Below are 18648 nucleotides of genomic sequence, written 5' to 3' on the forward strand. Positions count from 1 at the left end.
TCTTCTATTTAAGTATAGCTTTTTACCTCCTACTATTATTATAGAGGAACGTAAGCGCTACACTACTAGGACTACTTTGTTTACTAAAACGTGGCACATGTGCGTAAAATATATTTTTTATAATCCTTAGCACTGCTACATACGGCCACAGTTAGCTGAAAACTGGGCATCCCGTCCGCTCTATTATACATAAGTAGTTAAACGGCAGATTAGTACTACGGTGGGTGACCACGTGGGAATCCCTGCTGCTGTATGTTTTGCATCATCTTTGGCCAGTTCCAACAGATCGTGCTTGTCCTTCGAGACTGCCATTCTTTTGGCTCGCTCTGTGTACGTTTTTTGGTGGGTGAATGCTTGGAAGGTGTTGATCCGCGTCTCCCTGGGAATCGGTGCGTGGAATCTGGATGTCTCGACCTGTTGATATCCACCCACCAGACTCCCAATAGTGAAATATAGTCTGCTCGAATCTGAGAGCAACTGGGAGTCGTCTCTTCAACCTCGTTCTTATCTCGGACTTTTGTTTACACACCTGTTGTGCGAAGTGTCTTTACAATGCAGACTGGTCCAGCAGCACCTTCCAATATCCGACCTTCGTCAAACAGAAAAGATGACCTAGATACCCCCACAACCGATGCACCCACTCACCGTGAGAACCTGCGACGCAGTAAATATAGATAGCTTAGATGATACGGTCACAAAGATCTAGTTCTGGCGTGCGCGATGGCAATGTCGTCTAAAGTGCTCGAAGAGGTTGTTTGAGGCATGACCCTGCCCCGGATGCCCCCTCGGCTGCACCTTCCTTGACACATTCACCACTCCCCTGGTCGTGCTGGGCACTCAACAGAGGCAGTTGTGAGCCATGCACATGAGATCGCACCTGCTTCGAAAATACAAGTCAAGAAGATCAAACTAGCTCTCTCGATCAGAACGTCATTCCAATGTGCTGGTGTGATCACACAACGTCTGGAGCAACAATTGGATATTTGCTGAAGTAAGACGCAATGTAATTGGAGACAATACTGCTAGACTGAAAAACGGTAATCTCGCGAGTACAATACGAGAGAACGGATTCAAAACGCTGTCGCGTGTGAAAGGAGCATGAGAAAAGATATTGGCACAAGATCAGCATGCCTCTTTACCGCTCGATGATAGACGAATGCAGAGTCCTTTCCAGGCAAAGTCGGGTAGATCAGATAGGAGAAGGAAGAAAACTGTACTTCGAAATCGATGAACAATGACTTTGGTAAAGGCTTTCGTGGAAAGACTTCGTGAGGTCGAAGACGGCGACAGGAGCCGAGGCGTCCGCTTTTACCATTACGGTCAATTCAACCAGCGTGGTTTCACACCTGGCAATCTGAGACACCAGATCGACCCGCTCTCTGGAAATGCGAGAAGAACACAAAACACACGGGGGCCTGCCTCGTCCTCTCTTACCCAGCTGAAGCCCAGACTGGGTTGTTCCAGCTTTCCAGAAAGTGCGAGCAGTCGGTTTGGCGAGGTCGATTTCACACGGCCTCCGGCACCGTACCGCTGTATCTCAACGTACCAGATTTCGGTCTTGGGCATCACCAACCTCTGGTTCTGGGTAACGTAAACAAGGTACTGCAACTCTGGAAAGTCATGGCCCGAACCAGTAGCTGCCGCACAGGCTAGTTTTTTGGGGAGTTTGCAACCATGTTCGATGCCCTCGAACAGTGCAAATGTACCCGTGGAGTAGTAGGTACCCACTGTGTTTTGTAGTGGAATCATAAATGCTGGAGAAGTGGAGCCTCGCAGACCCGGAGGTGGCTGTCTATCAATCAGTCACATGGTTCTGCTGGAACATAGCCGGTGACGTACCATAACGTTCGAATGGATAAGATCTTCTAATGCTTCTCGAGGAACTGACAAGTCAATATGATGCCAGTTCTCCACTTGGGACACTTTATTGTTTCGAGAACAAACAACCAGTTGATGTCCGTTCAGCGAGATAGACGATTGAAAGAAGTGTTCTGTGTCTGATTTGAGGTGAACAGTCTTCCAATTTGCAGGACTGATAACGGGTGTTAGTTCAACGAAACCTAGAAGGTGCTGAAAACTTGCCTGTCTTGCAAATTGTCCCGCAAAGTACCAATTTGCAGACAGTTGCTGTAAATCAACACCACCGCATCGTTTATGCCCAGTAGAACTCGGCGGAAGTGATCGGCTTCCCCTAGTACGAGTGTACCATGTGTTTGACGCCTATGCTGGCTTGAAGTGCGGTCGTTTATCCTGAAGAATTTGATCTGGTGAACGTAATTAGCATGAGTTCAAACGACAGATGACGTTGGAGTCATCTCACGTACCTCACCACTTCTTGGAGCACCAAGGGTGACAGCAAGTGTGCTCCCAAAAAGTGTTGTAGAGTTGATTCTGCGCTGTGGGTCGGCCGTCAAATTGTAGTCAAGAACTTGTTCTCTGACAGCCGATGAAAGCGAGTAAACAATAACCTGTCGATCTGACCAGAAAACAACAAATCTTGCGTCGGAAGCGAGTTCCACGGCTTTCATGGCCCTACAGGAGATATTGACAGATGGGGACTTGTGCAATATTTTCATGGGCAGAAATCGACATGGGAGTGATGGCACAGGCCCGGAACTCGATATAGGACTCGTACCTTGACTCGATCCAATGCCATGATTGTCTTTTACAGCAGATTTGTGATTGATCGATTTCTGCTGGTCGTTAGTAGCTATGGTTGATGGGGTAAGGATTCGCAATGGGCGTGATTCATAATTCGAAGGCATGCTGCCTGCAATGCTATGAGAGATAGACTTGCTCGTTATAGTCGATGCTCGCCTTTCTCGTGTACTGAAGCTGATATCCGTGGTTGGGATCGATTCTCTTGTAGTAAGCTTTTCAGGCCGGATGAGAGACCTTGAAGAACTTTCAACTTGCGATCTATGAGATCTCTGGATCCCACGAAAGCGGTCTCTGATGGTAGACATCTTCAGCCGAGCCCCTCCAAGGATCTTGCCGTCTCCATTCGGATCCTTGTCCACTTTGAGTACATCGAGTACAAGATATACAAGCTCCATTGCCAAGCTGTTCTCAACAGGCTGATTGCGTATCTCCATGAGTACCGCGAAGAGAGGTGGTTTGAGTCGCACCTGTTTGGTGCCAGGATGACCTTCGAAGTATCGGTCGTCGTGATAGTTGAAGGCATTCCCTGGCCGCCGCAAACTAACGAACCTTTCCAGGAATTGCGAACCGCCGACCGCGAAGACAAGGAGCTCGGCTAGAATACATCCAAGAGACCAGATATCACATTGAAGACTACTACTGTCCCTTGATAAAAAACCCTCATGAACGATTTCAGGGGCAGTATATCCACCAGATGGGCGACTCGCTCTTGGGAAACCAAGATCCTGATTCACACGGTCGTCCGGAGAGAGATAATTGCCGCCTTCGGCGACCTGCTTGATCTTGGAGAGACCAAAGTCGGCGATCTTCCAAGTTCCAACTAGACTCTCAGCATCGTTGTCGAATACCAATATATTTTCGGGTTTCAGGTCATTATGCGCTAGTATGACATGGCCTTGTTCCGGGTCATAAAATTGCTCATGACAGAGTACAAGCGCATCGATCAGCGAAAAGGTCTGCGTGAGGACATGACGCTGTATTTCGGATGTTGGTTGAGATTCCCCCCAATTTGTCAAGAATTGACTCAAATTTGATGAGGCCAATTCGTAGAATATATCAAGCTTGCTTTGCAGGAGGCCTTGACGGACAACCACACCATAACATCGGGTAATATGACGGTGTCTCAGCCGATTATTTTTCAGGCGCTCTATCACAACACTTTCGGAGTCAAAGTCTCCCTGAGTCTCGATATGTTTACGAGCAACATCGATGCTCTACCACTATTAGTACTTGGCTCTAGTAATCTAGAGAAAAAGTGTCCACATACCTCTGCATTCCACGAACCAGACCCTAAAGCGAGACACCCTGGTGCTATTGTTTCCCTGTAGACTACAGCGGAAGCTCCTCTCCCCAGAAACTCGGTTTTGAGGACCGGAAGTCGATGGTCCTCTGTATAGTCGGCGAGCGAGGCCGATCTGCGTTCTCCAATTCTTACCGGGAGGAACAGCCATTGATGAAAGTCGAAGCCTCTGGCGTAATTGCCCAAGAAAACTCTAAGGTCCTGCAAGTTGTAGGGAAGGTTATCGTCGTTGCGTCCGACAATGCGAGCTTCCTTCCACGTTGTTGCATTACCAAGAAAGACTTCAGTGAATCTAGGCCATTGCATCCATGGAATGTGTATGAGGATGGAGATCGTTGTGAGGTAATGATCAATGATTATATCGGCCACTTGATCGATCGTGTTCTCAGGGCAGAGGCAGCAAAGTTTCAAGAGCGTATGGACGCGCGACCTGAACCAGATTGCTTCAAGATCCGAGTGTACAATGAATGCATCTTGGCTGCTGTCTTCATTTTGTGTGACACGCATCAACTCGGTCCTTATGTCCTCCACGAACGTGTTGGGATCAACCGCAACATCCGTTCGCTGTGTTTCTGCCATGGTCCCTTCTGGTTTTCGTGTGTCGACTCTATATTCTTCATTCTTTGATAACTTCGAATCATCGCTTTTAACACGACCTGGGCTTGTTGAAACGCTCTGGGTTGCAGAATATTGCTCATCGCGGAAAAGACCGAAGGTCCCTGATCGGTCTGGCGGTAATTCCGTGGCTGGCCACAGCAAAGATCTCATAGAGAAGGCATGTATGTGCTCGCCGATGAGATCAAGAGAACACTCATCTTTATCACCACAAACAGGACAAGCTACTATCGTCAGCTCAGGCTGCCTACACCTGTCAGCAAACTCATATAGTAGATCATCATCTATGATATCCTCGTGCTTCTCTTGGACGTGTAGAATGAAATCCGATGAAGATGTGGCCGTTTTGTCGCACGCCGGACACCGCCAATCAGTCAGTCGAGTGTGATCCTGGCGTATGTGTGACATCCAGGCTTCTGTGGAGGCATACCAGATCTCAGGAATCTGGCAGTCTTCAAAAGGGCACACATACGGTAAAAGATCCTGGGCTATGTGATTCCTGACTATTAAGCTTGTGCAATTCAGATTGCTTGAGATTGTATAAGACTCACTTCCAATGATGCGGGCTTTTTCCGATATTCTGAGAAACAAGTTGAGCACAGTACGGACATCGAAAACTCGATGTTTCAGGCTCCGTTGCTGTGAGAACGCTTGGAAAATCCACTGTTTCGGGTACAGTGGAGGTCGACGCTGTCTGGTCAGACTCGATTTGCTCGCGCGCAACCTCGAGTGACTGCGAATCTTTACCAGAGACATCTGAGACACGTGACGATTCCTTATTGATTACTGGCATGAGCATCATGCTGGAAGCTCTCGAGCCTTGTTCAGCAATTGACCGCTGAGAAGTCCACGCACCCAGTATCTCCGAAGATACATCTCTGCTTCGTGCAACGGTCTCTTGGACTATTGATGGCTGTCGTGGTACCAAATTCTCTGCATGGTCCCGAGCATATATGAATCTGTTACGCCTTTTCAGGTTGGAATCAATTAAGCGGATTTGTGCTTTACTCAATCCATCTTTTCTGTCAGAGTCTGTTGCAGAAACATGCGACTTGTTCAAGGATTCGTTGCGGCCTTGCTTTACAAAGAGCATGGATATCAAGTGCTTGCGAAACCCTTCGTGGCCTGCAGCATCGAACATCGCATCTGCCCTTCGGAACCATTCGGTGATAGCAGACTGTCGAATCCTGAAACCAAGACGAACAAGGCGCTTCAAGATTGTTTCCGCTCCTTCCATGGCCTCTGAAAGGGGCAAGGTTGGTGTTTTGATTCTCTGAGAGCCAAAAGCAAACTCTTCATCATTGATTGTAGTGGGAACTTTCATCGGGACTTTTCGAATTGGATTGATACGTGCGCCATTGTTATGATCGGAACCTTCGTCGGACCATGGCGAGAGATAGCCAGAAGATTGACTAGAGCAATCTTCTAGGTCGCCTTCTTCCACGCCTTCTGGGGCGTGTTCATATGGATCGCGTGTAGCTGAGAGAATCAGTAACATAACAATAGCCACGGGTCATGCTAGGTAACCACCTAAATCATGACAAGTTTCGAGAAATGACTCAAAAATCGTCAGGAGTGAGACTACGACAGAACTGACTTCGTGGTATGATGCCAGTCGCCTGTCCAAAGATGCTTCGGGCCTGGACAAAGCACCGATTCCAATCACCCAGAGGTCGAAGTCAGCCAGTCGGTTTTCTGCCCAATCCATCACTGCGGACCGCGAAGCACGATCCATACCTCCCAAAGCCCAGGGTTCGCTGGCATGATCCTTGTTTGCGACCATAGAGTTCGGACCGTCTGCTTGCTGTGTGAGATCTGCGAGCAGAGCGCGCAGTTTCTGACGAGCGCTATGTGTCCTCCTATCTATCTCATCGTGGTCGCTTTCTTGAACTGATGATTCCATTCTGGACCCGTCTGCTCGATCGCAGCGTAGCGCATTGTGAAAGGTCGTGTTGTTCCAAGTGTGCAGATGACAGAATGGGGTACGGAGCATGTGTCAGTTATTTGATTCTGCCCGAGATAAGTTAAGCGCCCGGGTACTCCCGGAGTCTACCGAGATAGCGTGAACTCTTCCGCGACAACTTGTTCTCGAATACAGTAGAGCAGTCACTCGGAGTACGATCGCAATTCATCTTCGATCATAACAACCATCGATGCTGGTACAGATAGGCCGAGCAAAGTCACCGACATGGCCGCTACGGACGATCTTGAAGACTTGTCTGTTCTCGTATCCTACAAAGTGGCAGTTGCCGCCTGCAACCTGAGCTGCTCGTTGAGATCGCAGGTTCACACTCAGCAGGCATCGCGTGCTCTTGGAAATCTCGGGTCAATACTCGTGGACATTGCCCTTACTCTACAAAGCGGGACTCTGCCGAAGCAAACTATCTCGCAGAGAAGATTCTGCAAGTTACTGAAACTGCTTGAGACCGTTTGCACAGTACACCCCACCGTTTCCACATCTGATACATAGTACTGATCTAAAAATAAAGTGGCCAAATTCTCCAGATCCTTCTTGGTCTACACTCAGAGGGTTACAGCAACAATCTAGCCCGCAAGACTATCTTTATCCATTCCTCACAGCATGGGCAACAGGTAGACCGGACAAAGTAGAAGATTATCTCACTTCTTTCAACAAATTCCTCCCAAGAATAAGAAATAAAGATTGTGTTTCGCTGCAGGATTTGAGTCCCTGTCTGAGATCATACACGAACAATCCTGTACCAGACGAGATCAGCCAGCAACTCTATGACACAATCGTTCGACATGCTCTGTGCATGTGCGACCGCAATATTTCAGGATCTGTGCGGCACCATGAAGGCCGATTACGACTGATGGAGAAGATTAACAACGAATGGACGAATGGTTATCTCTTCGATACTGTGTTCACCGCGCCAGCCGGCACCCATCATCGCGAGGCCCGGCGATGGCAACTCATGCTTTTTCAGGTTCCGACGTATGAAAGCCCACTTCAATCCCTTGGGATAGTTATTAATATCCTGACTGACATTCGCAGGACTCAAGAAGTAAAATGTATCGGTTCACAAAGCGTACCTGAACACGAGGACGTTGATCAAGGCGTACTCCTAGCGGCGCCGAGCTTCTGCAACCTTGTTCGAGAAGACGTAGGAAACGTGAAACTTTGTTTGAGGGTCCAGGGGAATCAACTCTTGAGTCTCCCCAGACCGGTCCAGCTGGATGACGCTGAGCATCCGGTGCAACTTGTCCCTAGTCGATCGCTGGAAGATATCCTTCGGTCGCAGACTCTTACCACTCGCGACAAGCTGGTTGTGGCATATATACTTGCTAGATCGGTCTGGCAGTACTACAATACCGATTGGCTTAGTGCCCTGTGGACCACAGGAAACATACATTTCATGATGGAAGAACGAGACGACGATAGACCTGAAAAGCTCGAGTTCAACCCCGCTCTACCATATTTCGCCTTTGCTAGCCACGGATACAACGCAGACACTATCTCGGAATCAATCACTGATCGTGTCAACCATAGATATCCACGCATTCTAGCCTTGGGCGTAATTCTCGTAGAGCTTTGCCGTGAACGACCCCTTCGCCGCACGCATCGAAATAATACCCTGGCCGCGATCGTCAACAACAGTCTTCTTCTTAGCTTGCGGACTATAAGCAATGACGCCTATTGGCCTCATCTGGATCTGAATGCCGCATACAGGACCGACTTCAAAAAAGCAGTTTCTGTATGCTTCGACCACGAAAAGCTTGATCATATATCTAACAGTAGTGAAAATCCGGCACAGAAAAGAAGAGATCTCTTGTGGAGTGAAGTTGTGTCTCCTCTGCATAACATCTGCCGGATCTTACGTTTGATAGATGGGGCTGGCAATGTGATTCATCGTAGTTCCCACACCTTCACAAATGAGTCTTTAGCTCTTGATGAGGGCATAAAAGACAAAGCCTTGGCCCTGAGTTCGCAATCTACAAGGTCAGAAGGCTTCTCTTCGACTACTTTCAAGTACTGAACTGACGCGGCAAAGCCAATCTGCCTACGTATGGTTACACCAGATTACACAAAGTACGCTCACCAGAAGTTTAGTGTCCCAAGCACGAACTCTGGGCAATTCCAGTACTAAAAGGGTTCGTGTGGCCATACTGGATACAGGTTATAACGCGAACCACGAATTTTTTACCGATACCAGGAAAAGGCGCATCGTATCCTGGCGTGACTTTACCAAGAACTCCAACCATCCTGGAGATGACAAAAATTTCGAAGAAGGTCAGGATACCGATGGCCATGGGACCGATGTGCTATCACTAGCTCTCCGTGTTGCCCCTTTCGCAGAATTCTGTGTAGCGCGGGTTTTTGAAAACTCTTGTGATCTGTCGTCTCGAGTTGATGAGATTGTGCAGGTAAGTACATCGTTTCAATATTTGATGAGCCAGCAGCTGATAATGAAAGGCTATTGGATGGGCAGCCCGGGGTTGTAACGCTGACATAGTCAGTATGTCTTTCGGGTTCACAGAGGATCAATCTCCCATTCGAGAGGCGATCATGGAAGCACAGGCTCTCAAGAAAGGTCAAATACTCTTTTTTGCCGCGGCAGCAAATGAGGGGGCCAACGAACAGGAAATGTATCCAGCCAGAGATGATAACGTCTTCGCCATTCGAGCCACAGACCACGAAGGTAACTGGTGGCCATCGAACCCCCCGGTAGATGTCCACCTATCATGGTCATTCATGACCCTTGGGAAGAGTGTGCCTGTGGTCACTCGCGACGAACATGCGGCAGGGACTTCTTATGCCACAGCGATCGCTTCTGGTATCGCGGCGATGGTTTTGGCTGACGCTCGACGGCTTCTCCATAGCTCAACGTCCATGTCCGACCTAGACCTTCTCAACAAGCTTTCGAGGAAAGACGGTATGGGGGCAATCTTCAGGAGGATTTCCCTCAATACGACACATTACCGTTGTTCTTACCTCAGCCCAAGGCTTTTCGTTGGCAAGGGGGAAGAAGAGAGAGTAAGCATCANCCCAGGGCTCTCACAATCTCCAAGCGGCCATATTAATATGGGTATACTGAAGACCTATCTCCTCGCTCCGAACTTCACAACCCATCTCGATGGCAATGTTCAGCTCGGCACTGTTATCGCAAACCCTTTCCGTCCGAACAAGTGGGTAGGAAAAGGAAAGATCCCACTCAACATTGATGTCGACACTCATACCGAATACGATCGATCCATTTCGCCGGGAGCCTCGGCTTCCACACACGTAAATATATTCGCCAAGTTCCTCGAGACTGCAAGCAATGTCGGATTACGTACAGATAAGAGCGTCCTAAATCACTACACCATGGACGCCCTAGAGACCGTCTCGTACAAGCGAGATATCAGCGATGACGAGGCAGCAGAGATTGTCCAAGCCGATAGCAAGATTCAGGATGTTATGAATTCCGGTGTTCTAGGCGCTGCTCCAGTATACATTGTTACAGGCTTGAAGGTTGCAAAAGGGTTTCGCCTGAACACCGAGCTCATAAAAAGCAACGAGGTCAACTTCGGTGCCTCAGCACCGATCATTGAGCAGATCTCAGCGGGTGCCGACCTTGGTTTCTCGAGAGGCAAGGTCCTCAACGAACAGTCTTCGACCACCCAAGACATTATCTTCGCCTATCAACTACACGCGATTGCGACCAAGGGGTGGTGGAAGAGAAAGAGGGTCGAAACGAACGTGTATGCTCCTAAAGCAGCCGCCTTAAGCAGGGACGACAGCATCGCGAATGCAGATGATACTGTCGCGACTACGGATGCCACGGTCGAGGAGATCGAGGAATCACGTTTCGATTACGACGATATAAGTATTGATGTGCACGATGTCTATGAGGGAGACGCACGGTGCGTGTGCATTGCCTTCAGACAGATTGCAGAGTAGAGAGGAGCCGCTTTTGTCAGTTGGCGTAAGAATAAGAGAATTGTAGTGTTTTCTGTATTTTCAATGATCATTCTCGACACACACGGCGAGCCTCATGTACTCCCATCCATACTCCAGTGCCGAATTGTGCTCTGGTACAGTATGTACTCTTTCCTGCCATAGAAACAACCTTTTAGACGAGGTTCTTGTGCTGCGGTAGTTTACCGACAAACCAGACCATGTAAGCTTTGTGGCTGTTCCCCTCATGTTGTCGCTGTATTTTAATCAGAAGCTGCCTGACCTTACCACCAACCATCGAGATGATGGTACAGGCAAACTGTGGTGAATCCATGGCGTTGTGACAATCGCTCTGATCGTCTTTGACGCCAACTTGAGTTGCCATGACTTCACAGGAATGCCCGCTTGCCTTAATCCCTTGAGCAGCTTGCGTATCTGGCCTGCTAGGTATCATTACATGCTCGCGGCTTACGAGCACGAAGTTGGCGGATGGATGGTAGCGTTGCAGAGCAGAACCTCAAAGCCGCAAAGCGCTCTCTGCTCTCCCCACAACCGTTGGGAGTGACCTGTTCATGCACGGTTGCCTTTTTTGTGGGGGAATTGAGCCGACAACAGACAAAAAACGACGACGGTCCAGCGAACAATGTTGTAGAGCCGTTGTCAGATATAAAAAGCTTAAGGCCGACTCCAGTTCTCTACACTGACGAGCAGAGCAATTCTATGATCTCTGGAAAATGAAATTAATTGTGCGGCATGGGAACCTGCCCCAACTGTGCCTGGCAATTCAGCCACCCAGCCACCAAAGCGCTTGCGAGCGAATTCGCGCGCTGACGGAACACTCGGACCTTTACTAGCCTTGCAGAGATCGACGGTGCAACAGAGACAAGGGCTGGGATATGGCACCTGCAATCACTCATTGACTTAGCATCGTATCACTGGGATGGCTGGGTCAATGGTTGGGCAGCACGAAAGTCACAGCGCACATCCTGCTGAAGTGGCTGCGGAAGCCAACAAATGGCACATCTCGATGCGAGCTGACTTGAACGAGGAAGGAGCAAACCACCCGAGTGGCTCGGTGATTAAAGCAAGACCCCAGATGGCGGGTCACAGTTCGCACTAACCTTTATATCCACCTGGAAACGGGCGGGTACAGCGACAACAAACAGATGCAGGTCGAATGAAAGGTCAATCAACCACCCTGCTGTCTTCCCGGTTCATTTAGTATCCTGCAAGACGAATCACCCTCGTCACCTTAGCATCTTCTTCCTCCTTACTCCGCTTTCCAACCTCTGTTCAACCCCAACAAGGACCTTTCGTTCGTTCTTGTTTTCCTTCCGAGTTGTTCAAGGACAGTTCGTGAGGTTTTCAAGAAAGAACACTTGACATCCAGCAAGCTGGATTTTGAAGCAAGAGTAAGTAGATGCCGATGTATTGAATAGGGTGTCCAGCCATTGACTGAGAGCTTGCAGGTCCCCATTCCCTTCAGTGGTATTCTACACTCCGTGTACTCACTCAGAGCCCAACTCACGCCTTACAGTCTTCCCGTCCTCGTATAGGAGCGATACTGTCACCCAGTCAACGGAGCTCAAGATCGAAGAGCAGGTCAACCTTTCCAGCTCGCACGGCGGACGGGAAGGTCACGAAACTCGTTACACCTCATCCCAGGCCGCTCCGTCCCGCCGCTTTGAAGAGGAGATCAAAGTAACCGAAAAGGACCACTACCGTCAACCGGTACGCAGAGAGGAGAAAGTCCAAATCTACGAAGAAGATCGCACGTCTCGTCCTACCAGACAGACCAGAGTCAACATTGAACAGGATCGGTAAGCCGCAGCATTTCTCTTTCGCTTCCGGTCTTCAGCTCTCCACGCAAGCAAGATCAGCATCACTCCACCGCCTTTTCCCTTGCCAGCACCTCGCTTCGGCACGTGCGGGCGGGTCGGGCGGTTCAGACACTAAAGCAGTGACATGAACCACCTCTCCACTTACTAGCGTGTTGCCATGTCAACTGGGGTGTCCATGCTGCTCGTCCAAGCTTCCTGCATTCACCCATATCCTCCTCTTGACCTGACTCTCCCCTTCCCGCACCGTTGCTTCCCCTCTTCGCTCAGACCAATACCTGAGTACCACTGACAGTCCCAGCTATCGTGAACCTTATCAACGTTACGTCGACGCACAGATCGACGTCCAGGACAAGGCCTACGACCACCAGTACCGCACTACCCACGGTCCTGCCACTCACCTCGGATCAGAAGTCGACGTTACTGAACGTGACTACCGCCGCCAAACTAGCCCCATAGTTCAGGACTCCTACGTTCAGACCACATCTGGATCTTACGTCCAGGACTACCCTAAGACCACTTCAGTCCGCGACTACTACCACGCCTCTCCTGCTCAAGAGGAAGTACGAGTCAAGACAGAGACACGTACTACCGTCGACCCTCCCAAGAAACGCAAGTTTGACATGGGATACTACGACGACGAAGGCCAATATCACTCTTTCCGTGACGGACTCCACCGCGCTGCTGATCATATCCTCCACCCCATCCACGGACCCCGTCATCACCAACAACACCCCCATCACCACCACTCTGAGCCCGTCGAGGAAGTCATCGAAGAACGTGAAACCGTAACCGCCATGCCTGCTCCCCGTCGTTCCGCTGGCCGCTCTGGTCCCAGCAGTGCTGTCTCTATCCCCTGCCATCACATCCGCATTGGTGACTTGCTCTACCTTCAGGGTCGCCCTTGCCAGGTCATCCGCATCACCACTTCTTCTCAGACTGGCCAGCACCGCTACCTCGGTGTCGATCTCTTCACCAAGCAGCTGCAGGAAGAATCCTCGTTCATCTCCAACCCTTCCCCTTCGGTGGTAGTCCAGCAGATGTACGGACCTGTCTTCAAGCAGTACCGTGTCCTTGACATCCGTGACGATGGTCAAGTCGTTGCCATGACCGAGACTGGCGATGTCAAACAGGGTCTTCCCGTCATTGACCAGAGCAGCCTTTTGCAGCGTCTCACCGATGCTTTCGACCAGGGCCGTGGCAGCATCAGAGTTCTCGTTCTTAACGACGAAGGTCGTGAGCTCGCTGTCGACTACAGAGTCGTCAACGGAAGCAGACTCTAAGCTGTTGCATGTATGTTCAACTGTCTCAATGATTACGTTGATGTGACACTGACATATACAAGCAACAAAAGACGACCCAATCACGACTGTGTTCCAGTATTGCTAGTGCAAGGCTTTGACCGGCAGAGCTGGAATGTCCAAATGGTATATCACGAACGACAGACGCAATGCCCTCCTTTGATAGTATAATGATAGCTAGGAATCGATATGAGAGATTTTTGACCTTTGACACACATGGCTTTACTGTCCAAGGAATGATGTCCGTGATTTTGACTTGTATCGCATCGCGTATCCAAGGCTTCTTGATATAGTGCTTTTGGTAAGCTTGGTGCCACTCGAAGTCTAGGTAGTCAAATGCGTGAGACCGCAAGCTTAAATACTAATTGGACTGATCGATGAGTGCATGCTGCGTGTCGTTGACCATGCCGAGGTGTTTTTAGATAAATCCATATCAACTGACTTGAGTCTGGTGACTGATGGTCCGGTTCTAACAGGAATACAAGGACATGACTGCTTGCCTGACATGATGTTGGAACTTGGTTCAGCACTATATTGATAGCGTGGACGCGTCACCTGGCAGGCTGGTACCTGCTTTGTGGCCAGTCGAAAGCTCGACTGGAGTGTCAGTTAGATGGATATATGAGTATTCCAAGTAGTGACCCTTGTTGTGGCGACCCTGACATTCAAGGAAAAGACGGCGGAGCAGTTCAGGAACAGGGTGGCAGAAGTGATTTGGCAAGTCGATCCGAAAAGGCGATTGCACGGCGGGTAAAATTAGAAACCAAAAGCGCATCCGAGGGCTCCTCGGTAGGGGTGCTAGAGGTAACGAACATGTCAGTGAACTTTGGTAAATAACTGTCAGTCGCACCGTGCGGTAAGTAAAGTAACGAGCGGCTACCGCCGCGGATGACGTTTACCATGCGAGATATGACGCGCCCGCTCAGCACCCCAAATTCTGGCCATTCCTCATATAAAATCGACATTTTGAGGGGTCATAGGTAGGTCGTAAATATCAATCAAAATATTTGACATTTTTACAAAGACTAGTTCATCTACGTGTAATTACCATTGCTATATAGCGCTAGATTAATAGAGTTATTATCTATGTCTTCTACTTTAATGTATCGACGACCTTACTACTACTACTACTACTATATATACTCCTCGAGTTACTTTAAACAACGATATTAGTCGGCATAGATAGCTTATTCTTAACTTATGCCCTATGTCGATAGTTGCGAGGGGTACTAGTAAGGGTGTTACTAAGTAGAAGGGATAGGGTGTATATAGAATAATGAGTGTTATAATGGTCCTTAAGTCGACTACTAAGACTAAGAAGACTAAGAGGGTTAAGAGGGTTAAAAAGACTAAGAGAGTTAAGACTGTCGATTAGGAAGAGGTGTATTGTCGTTTAGAGCAAGCGCCGATACGGCCTATTACTGTTTAACTATAGCGTTAGTAGTTATGTTCTAATAGCTAATAGGTACGTCCTTCTAACTAGTTACGATAGCGAGGTGTTCTATACGTAACTTCTTCCTCTTTGTACCTTCTAACTTTACGATCTCTATCCTCTTCCTCTTAAGCTTACGCTTCTAACCCTTAAGCTATAGTTATCGTATAACTGCTCGCGAGTTAGAATAGACATAACATTGCTAGTCGGTCTTAATTGTTCCTATCTTAGTGTAGAAGGAATTCTAGATAAACCTAAAGGTTAAGAAGGCGCGCTTAGAGGGAACTAAATTAGCCGGTATCGAGAACAGTCGAAGCGCTATCTCTAATATAGTAGGTGTAAGAGGTAAGACATAGTCCTAGAACACCTCTAGGTTGCTAGTTTTAGTCTATAGATACGCATCTAAGAAGTGTTCCTTACGCCTTCTAAAGAAGCTTAAGTCATTAAAGAACTTATCTTACTTGTTAATAGGGACGTACTTCTTAAAGAATCGCTTTACGCGTAGATAGTCGTCTACTAGCATGTCGGCGACATTAGCATTAGAATAATCGAGCGCTCTAGCAGCGTAATGGATATTATAAGTCTAAGTCTCTAAACAGCTATTAAACCTCTTTAAAAGTTCGTCTAGATAAGGAAGAGGAGGCTTAATTACGTAGAGGTTAGCTCTTAGATCTCTCTACCTTAGTAATACTATAGCGATAGTCGATCGGTCGCTTTTAGAAGCGACCTACGCATAGTAGAGAGGTATTAGCTACTAATATAGTTGTTCTATCTAGAGCTAGAAGTAAGGACTCTTAATTATCGCTAAGGCTACTACGCTAGTATTAGTTTTGCGGAACACCTTAGTATAGCGACGAGTAAGCACCTCGAGTAGTAGTTTATTCTTAATAAGAGTTAAAATAAGACGTATAATAGGTGCATAAAATACTCTAGCTAGCAGTAGGAAGTAATCCTAGAGCCTATAGAATTAACCGAAGGTAGACATGCGACCTTTACTAACGAAAGCGAGCTAATAGTATATAGCTATGTAATTAATTAATTAAAGAGAAGAGGAGTAACTACGGGCGCAATCTATTAAGAACATCCTACTCTACTAAGACGTTAGGATGCTAAGCTAACCTTATCATCCCCTCACTTATTATAGCCTATTGTAGACCTATCTACAACAGAACCTTACTGTATTGTAATAGAATTATAACTCCTCTAAGTGTGCTAGGACTGCACTATTTTTAACTCTCCTACTTAGGACTGTGCATACATTACTACATGCCTAGTAAACTAATAAACCTCTTAAATGGAGACTTATTTAATGGCTTTATAAGGCTATTAGCAACTATGTTAGTTGTTCCTACAAACTTAACCTTAAGCCTATTCATCTTAAGGAGATCCCACTAGTAATGGTAGGCTACATTAATGTGTTTTAACCTATTAGAGATCTATACATCTCTTACTAAACTAAGGGTAGCTTAATTATCTCCTCTAATAAGAATAGGGGAAGTAATTATATACTTCATTTTCTGTTTAAGTGTTAGCTAGAATGCGCTTTCTCCTATAAGATAGGTAGAGCCTATATCCCTTAGAGTAAGTGTAATCTATTATGACTGTTTTGCTACTACATACATAGCCATGTATTTAGCATCTATTGTAGAAGTAGCTATAGATTTCTGCTTCTTACTCATCTAGCTAATAGGACTATCTACAACTATAGACACATTCCTAAGAATTAATAACCTACTAGATCTTATAGAAGCAAAGTTAGGATTAGAGTACCCTACTAGTCTAGGCCGGTTCATTCCTTTAAATACAAGTCCTTAATCTTATGTTAATCTTAAGTACTTAAGGATATGCCTTGCAGCAGACATATAGAATTTAGCCGGATCTCCTAGGTACTAGCTTAGTCTTCTAAGAGCAAAAGAAATGTTAGGTCTTGTTAAAATAGCAAGATATATAAGCTTCCTAATTAATGTCTAATATCCCTTTTAATCGGTTCTTAGATTAGCCTATTCTACTAGCCTAATAGAATTATATCCATTTATTAGGGTGCTTGTTTTTCTTGTCTTGTCCTATTGCATACTATACATAGAGAGGATATCTCTAATATAGTATGCTTAATCTAATTTAACAATTCTTTTCTTCCTATCTCTAGTGACCTATACTCCTAGGATCTTCTTAACTTCTCCTAGGTCCTTAATCTTAAAGACTCTTCCAAATTCTGCTTTAAACTAGTTAATATTCTTAATTAACTAAGGCAATAAGGATATCATTAACATAAACTAGGAGAATTAGGTTCTTGTTAGGATATGTTAATAGGTAGGGGTTAGCATCCGATTGCATGAAGCCTAGCTTTTGCAACTTAAGAACACACTTCTTATTCTAGTCCCTTGTAGCCTGTTTAAGTCCATATAGACTTCTACAGATTCTAAGACATTGGCTAGCAGGTATATTTATTCTAGGAGGTGCCTTCATATAAATGTCTTCCTTTAAGAATGATTTAGTAAAGGCATTATTAACATTAATAGAGTGGCATTTAAGATCCTAGATTGCAACTATTATAAAGAAGATTCTTAGAGTATTATGTCTTAGAGTAGGTGCAAAGGTGTACTTATAGTTAACTCTAAATTTCTGTGAAAATCCTCTTGTAACTAGCCTTGCCTTAAGCTTATCTAGAGAGCTATTAGTGTTGAACTTTGTTATAAAGACCCATTTACTAGAAACAATGTTGTAGCCTATAGGTAGAGTGGTAATCTTAAAAGTACTATTTGTAGCAAGTGCATTTAATTCATTTTAAATTGCTTCTCTCTACCCTTCTCCCTATATCTTGTCTATAATTGCTTTAAGATAGGTAAGAGGAATAGGGATGTCCATTCTTCCTTATACAACAAATGCTACCTCTTTATCCTCTTATAGTAAATAGGATTCTTAGAATTGTTACAGAAGATATTTAGTTATTAACTAATAGTCTTTATCTTGTAACACATCCTTATCTATCACTAATAAGGCTAGAAGGGAAAACAAGGCCTTATAGTGCTTTGCCATTTGTTCATCTTCTAAATAGTCTATATTACTTTCTTCTCTAGACCTTTTCCTATTTTAAACTTGTTCATTAATGTAGGGATTAGTAATGTACTTGTACTAACTCCTATCAAATCTAGGTAGTTTAGTAATGACAATATTAACATTAGGCTTCTCTACTAGTATAGCTTCTAGGTAACTAGATGTATCCTTAGTTCCTACAACTAGTGTTGCTACAACTAGGGTTGTTACAATAGGAACTTTAGTAGGGGCTTTAGTTATAGCTTCCTTCTAGGTAGAACTTCTTATAGTTCTATTAGATTTAGGCAGTTCATCTACTCCTACTAATGATGGTTTCTAAGTAGGATTATCTTATCTAGTATCCATATCTTGTTATAGAGTTTAGTTAACTCCTACTAATTTTAGATTCCCCTATGCTATAGTTTGCTCTAGTAGAACTTCTTTCTTAATCCTAGGTCTACTACGAGGGTTTCTCTCTACTNAGGAATGAACCTTATAACCCTAGACTCTAATGTGATCTATGTTTAGGGTTCTTCTAGTAAAAGCTTTATATAGGCTTATAAGGTGATCAT

The 18648-nt window shown here is 46.3% G+C and overlaps 4 protein-coding genes across 4 annotated transcripts; 2 read left to right on the forward strand and 2 right to left on the reverse strand.

The window, feature by feature from the left end:
* Positions 1–1224: 1224 nt before the first annotated feature.
* On the reverse strand, positions 1225–1810 carry M438DRAFT_171566 (uncharacterized protein). The gene has a single exon (XM_029899125.1). The coding sequence runs from the start codon at positions 1747–1749 to the stop codon at positions 1321–1323; it is 429 nt and encodes a 142-aa protein (XP_029754719.1). The 5' UTR covers positions 1750–1810; the 3' UTR covers positions 1225–1320.
* A 1747-nt stretch (positions 1811–3557) lies between these two features.
* Positions 3558–6557, reverse strand: M438DRAFT_171586 (uncharacterized protein). Its single transcript, XM_029899126.1, has 4 exons — positions 6107–6557; positions 5128–6055; positions 3929–5075; positions 3558–3873 (listed from the first exon to the last, which is right to left on the reverse strand). The coding sequence occupies exons 1-4, from the start codon at positions 6477–6479 to the stop codon at positions 3856–3858; spliced, it is 2466 nt and encodes an 821-aa protein (XP_029754720.1). The 5' UTR covers positions 6480–6557; the 3' UTR covers positions 3558–3855.
* Positions 6558–6708: 151 nt separating this feature from the next.
* M438DRAFT_410146 (uncharacterized protein) lies at positions 6709–10513 on the forward strand. Its single transcript, XM_029910069.1, has 5 exons — positions 6709–7013; positions 7066–7529; positions 7590–8534; positions 8587–8959; positions 9009–10513. The coding sequence occupies exons 1-5, from the start codon at positions 6765–6767 to the stop codon at positions 10473–10475; spliced, it is 3498 nt and encodes a 1165-aa protein (XP_029754721.1). The 5' UTR covers positions 6709–6764; the 3' UTR covers positions 10476–10513.
* An 899-nt stretch (positions 10514–11412) lies between these two features.
* On the forward strand, positions 11413–13593 carry M438DRAFT_410147 (uncharacterized protein; the record flags this gene model as incomplete). Its single annotated transcript, XM_029910070.1, has 4 exons — positions 11413–11581; positions 11863–11884; positions 11942–12292; positions 12606–13593. 4 exons carry the CDS (start codon positions 11413–11415, stop codon positions 13591–13593), a joined length of 1530 nt encoding a protein of 509 aa, XP_029754722.1.
* Between the last annotated feature and the right edge of the window lie 5055 nt (positions 13594–18648).

This window comes from Aureobasidium pullulans (genome assembly GCF_000721785.1).
Source record: "Aureobasidium pullulans EXF-150 unplaced genomic scaffold scaffold_47, whole genome shotgun sequence".
Taxonomy (NCBI): Eukaryota; Fungi; Ascomycota; class Dothideomycetes; order Dothideales; family Saccotheciaceae; genus Aureobasidium; species Aureobasidium pullulans.